General features: G+C 44.0%; 1 protein-coding gene across 1 annotated transcript in view; it reads left to right on the forward strand.

Annotated features, from left to right (window-relative positions):
• LOC136586741 (intraflagellar transport protein 70A) overlaps positions 1-13,105 on the forward strand; it is a 59,164-nt gene that overhangs the window by 31,243 nt on the left and 14,816 nt on the right. Inside the window, exon 14 of the mRNA XM_066584936.1 lies at positions 2,517-2,727. Coding sequence (XP_066441033.1) covers positions 2,517-2,727 — 211 coding nt within the window. The remainder of the gene's footprint in view (positions 1-2,516; positions 2,728-13,105) is intronic.

A 13,105-nucleotide genomic window follows, 5' to 3' on the forward strand; every position in this document is an offset into this window, starting at 1 on the left:
CAATTAATTTGGGAGTCTCTATGGGAAATTAAGGAGATCGGAGTATGTTAGGATGATGCTCTAGATCCCAGGAGCTATTAATAAAGTGTAGCAATAATAAGGTGACCAGACGTCCTAATTTAGGCGGGACAGTCCTGCTTTGGGACCCTGTGTCTCCCTTTCCACTGGGACCCCAGCGGGACAGCCATTTGTCCCACTTTCGGGAAGGTGATTAACAGCTGGGGGTCACTATTACTATTGGCGACACTAGGGGTCACCATTACTACTGAGGCCACTGCGGGGAGGACACTATTGTTACTAGGGACAATATAGGGGTCACTATGACTACTGAGGCCACTGCGGGGAGGACACTATTGTTACTAGGGACAATATAGGGGTCACTATGACTACTGAGGCCACTGCGGCGAGGACACTATTGTTACTAGGGACGATATAGGGGACACTATTACTACTGAGGCCACTGCGGGGAGGACACTATTGTTACTAGGGACGATATAGGGGACACTATTACTACTGAGGCCACTGCGGGGAGGACACTATTGTTACTAGGGACAATATAGGGGACACTATTACTACTGAGGCCACTGCGGGGAGGACTCTATTGTTACTAGGGACAATATAGGGGTCACTATTACTACTGAGGCTGCTCTGGCAGTATACATCAAGCTGATTTAGGAGATGTTTACACAAGGCGGTAATGCTGCAGAATGTCCACAGCAGAAATTTCCATTGCAAATTCCGCAGGTGATTTCATACTATGCAGCGCTTCCCCTCACTTCCTCCAAAGGCTTCCCGCTGTTGGCGCTTCCCAGCTTCCAGGAAGTGGCTTAGCAGAAAAATGGGCGTTGCTTCCGCTTCAATACTTGCAAAATTCTGGCACAAACTATTCTAATTAATATGTTGTGTAAAGTTAGTCTCATGATGCAGCAAATTTATCATATAGTATAAGCCACAGTGATAAAATCCGTACATCTTTACACCGCACTGTCTTCTGCTATCTACTAGACAGTACTAGTGAATGTGGCCCTCTGGGTCTAAGATACTTCTCAGCGTCTATAACTAATGGCAGGATCCCGGGACGCACGTAGCATTATTGAGAGATTCCAGGTTCTGTTTTTGGTATCTTCTGGTCCGGACCTGGATGCCTCCAGGCTTTTAGGGCGGTATGAGGACATATTCGCACGTGGCAGATTTGTTGTGTATTTTCCACAGCAGTAAAATCTGCACCAAAATCCACATCAAAATTAATTGCAATTAAGTTTTTGGGGCGGATCAATTGAAGTGTGAAATCTGCCACAGTATGGATTTTGGTGCGTAAAATTCACAGTTAATTCATCATGTGGGAGCACACTGCGCATTTTGGGCGTGCAAAAAAATATGGAGCATGCTCTATTTTCCTGTGCATTTGCACGGGGAAGAGACCACATTGGACACATTACACTAATTTGCCATTTCAATTGCTGAGACCATCATTGTGTTTTTTTTTTGTGTGCGCAAAAAGTGCAGTACGAAATGCACTTGCACCTGCAGATAGGCAACACCCATTCCGCAGATGTGTGTGGGAAATCCTCATACGCTCGTGTGAATCCAGCTTTAGGCTGAATTCGCTTGGGCTAGTATATCATCAGTCCAAGAAAATCGGACCAATATAGCAATCATAAATCTACACCCGTTTATCATACTCGTGAAAAAATAGAACAGACATATCACACTCAGGCCTCTTTCACACGGGTGATAGTGATATCGCCGCGAGAAAATCGCAGCGATATCGCTTCTGTTTTTTGTGTGACCTCGCTGCCTTTTCTCGCGCCGATATCGCAATTTTTTTTGTTGCTACAAAGTCGCGCTCTTTTGCCGGGATTTGCAGGGGGCTTGAAATATAAGCCCTACCCCAAAAATAAGCCTTAGCTGCATGAAAAACTAAACACAATACATCACTTAAGAGGTGTTGTCTGCTCCGCCGTACGTCTCCTCTACAGCTCTGGCACTTGTTTGTAGTCTTCAGGGAGCGCTTCCTGGTCAGGGGATTCAAAAACAGGGTGCCACAACTCAGCCAATCAGAGCCAACATTGAATGGCTGTGATTGGCTCATCGAGCACTGCAGTGATTGGAGGCAGGGATTTTGAACCTCCAAACCTGGAAGCGCTTGCTGAAGTAAGTCTACCAGAGATGCAGAGGAAATGTGCGGCTGAGCGGACAACATCTCTTAGGTGATGTATTGTGTTTTTTTTTTTTTTTTTTCATGCAACCAAGGCTTTTTTTTTCTTCATGCACCCACAGGAAATAGTTGACAGTTCTTGAACAGAATTGGCACAAAATAGAACATGCTGCAACGTTTCGATCCCGCATTATTGACGCAAGCTAAAAATCACTCATGTAAATGAACACATTTGAAACAATAGGTTCTTTTCCCGTGCACCTCACAACACACAGAAGTCGCTCGTGAAACCCGCTGTGTACATCCAGCTTTATCAGGACATTTTCTGCATGTTACCAATACTCTGTATCTTATTCAGGTATATTCCTGTCCTAATGGCGCAGGCAAAAATATACTGGAACATGGAGAACTATCAAATGGTGGAGAAGATCTTCCGTAAATCAGTGGAGTTCTGCAATGACCATGATGTCTGGAAACTGAACGTGGCGCATGTCTTGTTCATGCAAGAGAACAAATACAAGGAGGCCATCGGCTTTTATGAGCCCATTGTTAAGAAGCATTACGACAATGTAAGTAGGATTTACATCATTGCTACATTACTACGAACTAACTTCTTACTTTCCAGAGCAGATACTTATTTCACTGTGTATGTGCAGCGTATGTGCACGCCGTTGCGAGACGACAGCATGGGAAGTTGAAACAGAAAAAAAACCCAAAAGACTGCGCATGATGGCGTGCGTGAGATACGCTGTCATGCATAGTACAATATGCATGCACGGCGATAGGCTGGCTCCACAGAGGTAAAACCCTGCCAGACTCATGCAGAGTTTTACGCGTACAGTCATGTGAGTCCTGCCTTAATGTGATGCCTCCTCCTGCTGAAGATCCTCTGCTCTCTCCAGCCAAGCTGCGGCATCATGACAGTATAGAAATAACTCCTAAGGCTGTCCATATACATTAGATGTTCAGTATATAAATGCAGAATAGAAAAAGGGGTGGAGCAAAACCTGTATGGTAAGATAGGCCCAAAGAAGAGGCAATGGCCGTATAGGTTTAAACCCTTAAGGACGAAGCACGGTAAATATATGGCGCTTGGTCCTGGGCTTTAATCCCGGCCAATAGTAAAAATACGGCACAGGATTAAGGCCCAATGTCCACGGGCAGATTTGATTTGGGGTACCCGCACGGGAGATCTGCAAATCAAGCTGACCATAGGGATGCATTAGCGTTTGCAGGCCAGTAAAAAGCATGCGGTCGCACACATGGGAAGAAATTGCAGCATGCCCCATTTACCTTTTAAAGTCAATGGAAACCGTCTGATCCACAGACTTCCCCGCAACTGTCACTGGGAAAGCAGGAGATTTGACAAAAAAATAGCACTGCGCATGTGCCGTGCGCATCAGCCAGCACGCCCGTACACATCCACCGTGCTGAAGAATGAAGATCAGGCCACATCAGAGGAGACGTTGGATCCGGAGAGGTAAGAAAATGTCTTTTCCTCTCCATGTCCGCAGGCACGCATGGATTCCACTGCTAGATTCAGCAGTGGAATCTGTGCATGCAAATGGACATTGGGCCTAAAGCCTCTGCTCCTGCAATCCAGCAGGAGCAGGTCAGGTTCTCAGATGTTAGTCACAGCTGAGAACCCGAAGGAGAAGGGAGAAGCAGTTTTTAACCCCTTCTGCCTTTTCCTTTCCCGGATACATAGCACTCAATGAACGCTATGTACTAAGAAGTGAAAGTGGAGAGGTTTCTTCCCCTATATATGAGCTGGCAGTCACGTGACCGCTGGTTCCACCTGTTACAACAGAGCTGCAGGGTCCTTGCAAAACCTGATTGCCTCTATTAGTGATTATTGTCACTACAGGGGGATGTTTCCTATGGATGCTCCAGCTACAGTGGGAAAGTGTGTAATTAAAAAAAACGTGAATGTCTCCCAGAGGGGTCATAGATGGTAAAAAAATTATTACCTAAATAAGCAAAACGAAATTACAGAATGAAATTAAAATATATACATAAAAAAAAGAAAATAACTCAAAGCCGACGTCAACCAAAACTGTCGCCGTATATACCCTGTAATCCAAAACCATACATATTATATATCAAAACGTGCAAAACAAAATTAGGAACCCGTTACTATACTTTATTTTAGCGTAAATATACTAAAATTAAAAAAAACTATAAATGTTTATTTAAAAAAAACTTTTTAAAGCTTTTTACCCACAATAAAACTAAAAAAACTGAAAAAAAAGTCAGTGAAAAAGATATTAAAAAAATAGCAAAAATAATTTGGGTAGCTGAAGGAAAAAAAAATATGGCGGTTTTATTGTATCCCTCCATTAGATGAACGGAACCGTCCGACCATCTGATATGGATGAAGGTGTCCAGACTCTCCGTAGATGGCAGATGTTGGATTTCAATATAACCAAATCTTTTTTCTCATGGAAGGTAAGCTCCCGGCTGAAGGTAGCCGGGAAGCAGGAGATGTCACCGGGGACCACAATGACTGGTCCCCGGGCCCGTGATCGCCGCTATCCAATGGATAACGGCGATCACGGAAAAGTTCAAAAAAGTAAAATAAAGTTAAAGTTTCACCTCCCCTCATGGATCGGATCCATGAGGGGAGGTGAGAATACTCACCCTCGCGCTCCTCGATGTCCCACGACATCGATGACGGAAGCGTCGGGTGCGTGCACAGAAGGGCTCACGCCCTAGGAGATTTAAGATCCCTCTGCTCCTGGCTAGCATGTGTAGCCGGGAGCAGAGAGATATCACCGGGGACTGCTGTATGCGGTTCCAGGTCACATGATCACTGTTATCCAATGGATAACAGCGATCATGTAAATTTAAAAAAAAAATGTTAAAAAACTTAAAAAAAAAAAAAGTTAACGTTTCATGTCCCCTCACGCATCATAACCGTGAGGAAGGATGAAATTGCATACCTAAGGCCCCCGGATTTATCCGCAGGCCTTACCCCTGCTTCTGCGGCCGTCGCCAAAATGACGGATGCATGCGCAAAAGCCGCAGATTGCCCGGATAATTTAAAATCTCCCTGTTCCTGGCTACCAAACATACAGTTAGGGCCAGAAATATTTGGACAGTGACACAAGTTTTGTTATTTTAGCTGTTTACTAAAACATGTTCAGAAATACAATTATATATATAATATGGGCTGAAAGTGCACACTCCCAGCTGCAATATGAGAGTTTCCACATCCAAATCGGAGAAAGGGTTTAGGAATCATAGCTCTGTAATGCATAGCCTCCTCTTTTTCAAGGGACCAAAAGTAATTGGACAATGGACTCTAAGGGCTGCAATTAACTCAGAAGGCATCTCCCTCGTTAACCTGTAATCAATTAAGTAGTTAAAAGGTCTGGGGTTGATTCCAGGTGTGTGGTTTTGGATTTGGAAGCTGTTGCTGTGACCAGACAACATGCGGTCAAAGGAACTCTCAATTGAGGTGAAGCAGAACATCCTGAGGCTGAAAAAAAGAAAAAATCCATCAGAGAGATAGCAGACATGCTTGGAGTAGCAAAATCAACAGTCGGGTACATTCTGAGAAAAAAGGAATTCACTGGTGAGCTTGGGAACTCAAAAAGGCCTGGGCGTCCACGGAAGACAACGGTGGTGGATGATCACCGCATACTTTCTTTGGTGAAGAAGAACCCGTTCACAACATCAATTGAAGTCCAGAACACTCTCAGGGAAGTAGGTGTATCTGTCTCTAAGTCAACAGTAAAGAGAAGACTCCATGAAAGTAAATACAAAGGGTTCACATCTAGATGCAAACCATTCATCAATTCCAAAAATAGACAGGCCAGAGTTAAATTTGCCGAAAAACACCTCAAGAAGCCAGCCCAGTTCTGGAAAAGTATTCTATGGACAGATGAGACAAAGATCAACCTGTACCAGAATGATGGGAAGAAAAAAGTTTGGAGAAGAAAGGGAACGGCACATGATCCAAGGCACACCACATCCTCTGTAAAACATGGTGGAGGCAACGTGATGGCATGGGCATGCATGGCTTTCAATGGCACTGGGTCACTTGTGTTTATTAATGACATAACAGCAGACAAGAGTAGCCGGATGAATTCTGAAGTGTACCGGGATATACTTTCAGCCCAGATTCAGCCAAATGCTGCAAAGTTGATCGGACGGCGCTTCACAGTACAGATGGACAATGACCCCAAGCATTCAGCCAAAGCTACCCAGGAGTTCATGAGTGCAAAAAAGTGGAACATTCTGCAATGGCCAAGTCAATCACCAGATCTTAACCCAATTGAGCATGCATTTCACTTGCTCAAATCCAGACTTCAGACGGAAAGACCCACAAACAAGCAAGACCTGAAGGCTGCTGCTGTAAAGGCCTGGCAAAGCATTAAGAAGGAGGAAACCCAGCGTTTGGTGATGCCCATGGGTTCCAGACTTAAGGCAGTGATTGCCTCCAAAGGATTCGCAACAAAATATTGAAAAAAAAATATTTTGTTTGGGTTATGTTTATTTGTCCAATTACTTTTGAGCTCCTAAAATGTGGAGTGTTTGTAAAGAAATGTGTACAATTCCTACATTTTCTATCAGATATTTTTGTTCAACCCTTTAAATTAAACGTTACAATCTGCACTTGAATTCTGTTGTAGAGGCTTCATTTCAAATCCAATGCGGTGGCATGCAGAGCCCAACTCGCGAAAATTGTGTTACTGTCCAAATATTTCTGGCCCTAACTGTAGCTGAGAGCTTAGAGATTTCACAGGGTGTCATGGTACGCAGTCCCTCCAATGGATCACGGCGATCACGTAAAAGTAAAAAAAAGTTAAAGTTTCACCTCCCATCACGGATCTGATCCATGAGGGGAGGTGAAATTACTTATCTAAGGCCTCCAGCGATGTCCCTCGATTGGATCTTTATCCACGTACCTTTCCCCAACTTTGGCACATGCGCCCGTTGGCTAAATGGCGGACGCAAGCGCAGAAGCTGGGAAAGGGCCCGGAAAATTAAAAATCTCCTTGCTCCTGGCTACTAAAGGTAGCTGAGAGCTTGGAGCAGTGACTGAGGGCCGCGGTGAACGGTCCCCAGTCACGTGATCGCCGTTATCCAATGGATAATAGCAATCTTGTAAAAGTTAAAAACAGTTGAAGTGTAATGCTCCTTTCGGTTTGGGCCCTGTTGTGCAGCCAGACATAAGATTAGGGCCACAATGGGTATGTTTTTAAACACAGGAGAAACAGGGGGATCCATTTTGGGGTGTAAATCCTCATTATAATGTGCACTGTAGAAAAAAAATATGTCTTTAAAATGACATATTTGCAAAAGTATGAAATTGTATTTCTTTTTCTCTAAATTGGAGTAATTCCTGAAAAAAAACGGTGGGGTCAAAATACTCATAACTCCCTAAGAAAATACATTAACGGGTGTCGTTCTTAAAATAGGGTCATTTGTAGGGATGTCTATCATTCTGACACCTATAAGCCCTTGCAATCTTGGCTTGGTACAGGAAAACAAAGTCTTCCTCAAAATGTTGATAAATAATGTTACATTTGTACGTCTCCTAAATGGTTAAAAAAAAACTAAAGTTTTTCAAATGTGCATCCAGAATAAAGTAAACAGATGGAACTATATATATTTTATCAAAAATTTGTACAGCATGTTTGCACATATTTAAGATATTACAGTTGAAAATGTGAAAAAAAAATCCCAAATTTTCCTAATTTTGGCACTTTTAATAAATATGGACCAATAGAATTTGTATATTTTTACCACCTAAATGAAGTACAATATGTGGCGAAAAAAATCATGTCAGAATCACTTGGATATACAAAGCCTTTAGGCCTCATGTCCACGGACAAAATTGAATTGTGGAATCTGTGCTGACGATCCGCAGTTCAATAAGCCCATGGACATTCATTGGGCATTCGCAGGTAATTAAATACCTGCGGATGTAATTTTTTCTAATTGTGCAGATCGCACGCACGGCAAAACACCAGCAGAATGCTCGCTTTTCCGCGGTTTCCCGCATTGACGGCTTCCATTGAAGTCAGTGGAAGCCGTCCTTGTCGCGGATCAGCAGGAAAGCAGGAGATTTAAAAAAACAACCACGATGCATGCGTGCGGCACACCACCCAGCGTTCCAAGCGCATCCGCCAGGCAGAAGAAAGAAGATCCGGCCACGACGGAGAGGACCCGGACTCAGCCGAACAGGTGAGTAAATGCCTTTTTAGGCCTCATGGCTGCGGGCATGGATGGAAACCGCCGCGGGATGCCCACGGGCATACACTGTTTCCATGAGGCCTTACAGAGTTATTCTATGTTAAAGTGACACGTCAGATTTCCAAAATTTGGCTCCGTCACTAATAGGTTAAAGAAGACCCGTCATGTCCTCGGACCAGTAAGGCAGGCTGTTCGCCCAAAGTGGTTACTTTCAGAGCTAGCTCAGTGTCGGATCAAGCGTCATGTCAGCCATTGGGCTAGCATCAGACTCTGACAATAACTGGAGCCATTGCGTGCAAACAAGGGGAGATCTAAAACCAAAATAAAGACAATGGAGGAATCGCAGGACACGGCTGTAGAGGTATACAGCCCACCCCTCTGGTCAGCGGACATGACAAGTCCTCTTTAAGTGATAGATGCTGCAGGTTCAGTCAATAAAATACCAAATTAGATTTTTCCTAAATATTTTATATTTTGACAAATGCTCTGTTCCCTCGCTGTTTACTGAGCCGCACACATCATCTGGGCATCGTTTTTCTCCTGTGTGTCTTAGCCGGGGCAGTGTAACATTGAAGAATGTCCTTGCAAGAGAAAAGTTTCGGTAAACTTTGCGTTTGTTTTTGCCTATTTTTTCTGCTTTTTATCCATTGCTTTGTTGCATGGAGTTTCTGAGTGCTTGCCTCTATATGGTGTGTTGCTCTGCCTCAATCTGCAGTTTTCACTGTGTATCCTATGCCATCCATTATAATTGATGCCATCCATTATCAGTCTTCTTATTATTAAGAGGCATACAGTGACATCTGCCTTTGTGATTAGAGGGAAAAGTGTGTAATGTGCCATGTAACAATCACATCAGAGCAATCCTTCATATCTCATACATATACAAACACGCCAAAGATTAAAGGTCAAAATAGAAGAAATATATCCAGCGCTTACAAGGAGTGGACAAAAATATGGAAACACCGTAAGAAATGCATGCCTTAAGTTACATGGGGTTATAAATCATATTTCAATAAGACATGTAGAGACCAATTTTCAATGGAGGTAATATGACACAGATGCTGCGGGGCGGAAGTGAACACCTGCTCGAGCAACAAGGTTCCATTGGTCTGGGGTTTGAGCTACCAGCTGGCAGAGCAGGGCAAGAGATGAAGTAAACACAAATTTGGTGGGAAAGCTCTCAGCCAAGCAGGGGTCAAAAGGGCAGATCAGTGCTAAGGATTAAAATTCAATGCATTTCATGTGGTGTTTCCATATTTTTGTCCCCCACCTGTATATTTATTGCGTCATTGTTGTAAATCCTCAGTGCAGTAAAATAGACAGAAGGACCTACTTACCACTTTCGACCGTGACTGAGAAGCATATCGTTTGAAACACGTATGAACTTGCACCTATCTCTGTTACTGCACTGTAGTTTACAATACGGCATTACATGGATGTGTTGGTTGCATCATTTCTGTGCTACGAGGTTCCTGTCCTTATGGTTAACACATAATATGCATTACATATCAAACACACACAAAGATACAGCAGCACCCTGCAGGCGCTAAGATATACGCAAGCAAGTCACAGTGTATTGCCGTCTCCATTGAATGCAATGCGCTGGACAGCTCCGGCCCGTTTCTAATGAAACGCGACTAGGAGCAGATTTTCGGGCGATTTGCGGGCGACTTGTGCGCACCGGTCACGCGATTTGCGGATGCGCATCCGTCATGCGATCCGCAAATCGCGGCAAAAAACGCCCGTCTGACTAAGGCCTTACAGTGAGCAAAGTGTTTGAATTGGCACAAAAAATAATGGCATAAACTGTCCGTAACATAGTATCCAGTTCAGCCTATTCCCCCAAATGTTGGTCCAAAGGAAGGCAAAAAAACCCAGTAAAGTAGAAGCCAATTTTCACCATTTAAGGAAAAACATTCCTTCCCGTCTGCCTACAGTCAAAAGAGAGAGGGCCAGAATCAATCTTCTTGTGTAGTATTATAGACACAGCCTAATGGCCCGATTATTGGCCGGGCACATTTGTCCGCATGCTCATTAGCCCGATTATCTGGCTGAGTAAAACAGACACTTCTTGTTTGTCGGCTGATCAGTGACTTTCACCAAAGAAAAATGCTTGCTGACCATCTGCACATCTCCACGTATGAACAGGGAGATATACACAGCCAGCCTATGAGGATGAGCCATCGCAACTAAGATCGTCCCCATAAGCCGATGCTTGGCCCATGAAATGAATGTTAAATGAGCAGTGATCAATGTGTGGCTTTCGGCACCTGTTACATGGGGCCAATAATTCGTTGGTGTAAAAGAACCTTAATTGTTGGGCGGCAAGTCCATTTTTGTTTATATTAGCTGTATCGAATAACATCTTCGACTAAACTTTTCAATAGAAGTGGATCTCACAAAAGGAGTATAGTACACGGTGTCCGATCCTATAGGCCTACAGAGCACACGTTCGACAATTATATTGAAGCCTGAATGCTAAATATATTGTCGGCTTTGGTTGTGAATGCATGTTTGCCGCAAAAAATAAGGCGGTTTCAGGCACATCTGATAGGATCTAAAACCAAGAGGAAGGGCTGGACATGTTAAAGGCCTGCATGTCTCATCCTTGTTTCCCCCAATGGCAAATCTCAGTAGATTCATGCCCTCCTATACATTGGATTGCCTGTGGATCCCCCAGGTATTAATCAACAGTGTATGGTAAGCTTGAATTGCATATCTGCATACATAGTATATTAGACCGAAAAAATACTTATGTCTATCCAGTTTAGCCTATTACCCCTCTTTCCCCTCACAATGTTGATCCAGAAGAAGGCAAAAAAAAAGCTAATGAGGAAGAAACCATTTTTCCCTATTTATGGTAAAAAAGACCTTCCTGACTCCAATCTGGCAATTGGCATAATTCCCGGATCACTGACCCTTCTGAAGTAATTAGTGACAATAACATGTAATATTGATATTGTATTGTTAAAGAAAGGCATCCAGGCCCCTCTTGTACTCTTTTATCGAGTTCGCCATCACCACGTCCTCAGGCAGAGAGTTCCATAGTCTCACTGCTCTTACAGTAAAGAACCTCTTTCTATGTTGTGTAGAAACGTTCTTTCCTCTAGATGCAGAAGGCGCCCCCTTGCTACAGTCGCAGTCCTGGGTATAAACAGATCATGGGAGAGATCTCTGTATTGTCCTCTGATATATTTTTTTACATAGTTATTAGAGCGCCCCCTTGTTACAGTCCTGGGTATAAATAGATCATGAGAGAGATCTCCATATTGTCCTATGATATATTTATACATAGTTATTAGGTCGCCCCTCAGCCATCTTTTTTTCTGAACTAAATAAGCCCAATTTTGATAACCTCTCTGGGTATTGTAGTCCGCCCATTCCATTTATTACCTTAGTTGCCCCGTTTGTACTCGCTCAAGCTTTGATATGTCCTTCTTGAGTAGCGGTGCCCAAAACTTTCCAAAATATTCCATATGTGGTCTGACCAGTGACTTGGTTCCTGTATTACTCTAATCACATACTGTACAGGAAATCTGACAATCCCCTTTTGAAGCTTTAATACATATAGTAGCAGTGTCCGTGTGGGGGTCAGTTTTATTGTAGATTCACATAACAGGGGTTCCAGACATGAATAACAGCACAGTCCCCTGAACACATACCATGCGGACGTGTAACACCATGGGTGCTAACAGGACAGTCTCTTCCTGAGATACTAAACCACTGGCTGCAGTCTTTTCAGCAAAGGTGATTGGGAGTCCACACTGGAGTTGTGTTCACTCCTCCGCTCTCTGTCCCTGACTGCAGGGTATTGTAGTCTTTTATGTCCCAATAACGAGCTCAATGTTTCTAGCCAAGCTCACTGGGACCCACAAGGAAGTCCTGGACTGGACTTCTATCTCAGCCAGGCTATACACCTCATCCAGCACTTTACCCTTCGGGTGCCTACATATCCCTCCTTCCCTCTTCTCCAGACCGGAGGACTGGGCACTTTTAGTCACCAGGCAGTGCACCCTGGACAGGGCATTACCTTGTGACTTTCAGCTATGGAGGCAAAATGTGGTGCAAACCTGCGATAATACCCTGTAACCCCCCCCCCCCCCAAAACCCTGACTTGTTTCTTGGTTAATGGTCTAGGCCTCCTCTGTATGGCCTCCACTTTGTTGACTTGGGATTTAATGATGCCTCTGCCAATGACTTAACCAAAGTACTTGGCTTTGGCTAAGGCACATTTTTGCGGGGTTATGGTCAGGCCTGCCTCCTTTATGTACTTTATTAAAGTGACTTTCCCAATCTGTACTGTAGACAACCACATTGTCCAGGTACGCGGCGGAGGAGTCCTGATGTGGCCTCAGAATATGGTCCTCTACTCTCTGATCCTGACTGCAGGGTATTGCAGTCTTTTATACCGCAGTAATGAGGTCCGTGATCTCACCTGAGCCGACTGGGACCCACAAGGAAGTCCTGGACTTCTATCTCACCCAGACTAAGGGTGGGGTCACACGAGCGAGTTTTCACGTGTACATAGGTGCGCTTCAGCCAATCACAATCAGAGCTACCAGCAGGCGGGGATTTTAAATCCCCGCCTGCTGATAGTTGAGATCTACAGAGCCGGGGACAGCCAGGAGAAGACGCGGCTGAGCCCGGCAGCCGAAGGGAGGTGAGTATGTATTTTTTTTTGTTTGGTTTTTTTTTTAACACTTTTCTTTGTTTTCCAGGGAGGGGCTTATATTTAAAGCCTTC

The sequence above is a fragment of the Eleutherodactylus coqui genome, chromosome 12 (genome assembly GCF_035609145.1).
Source record: "Eleutherodactylus coqui strain aEleCoq1 chromosome 12, aEleCoq1.hap1, whole genome shotgun sequence".
NCBI classification, from domain to species: Eukaryota; Metazoa; Chordata; class Amphibia; order Anura; family Eleutherodactylidae; genus Eleutherodactylus; species Eleutherodactylus coqui.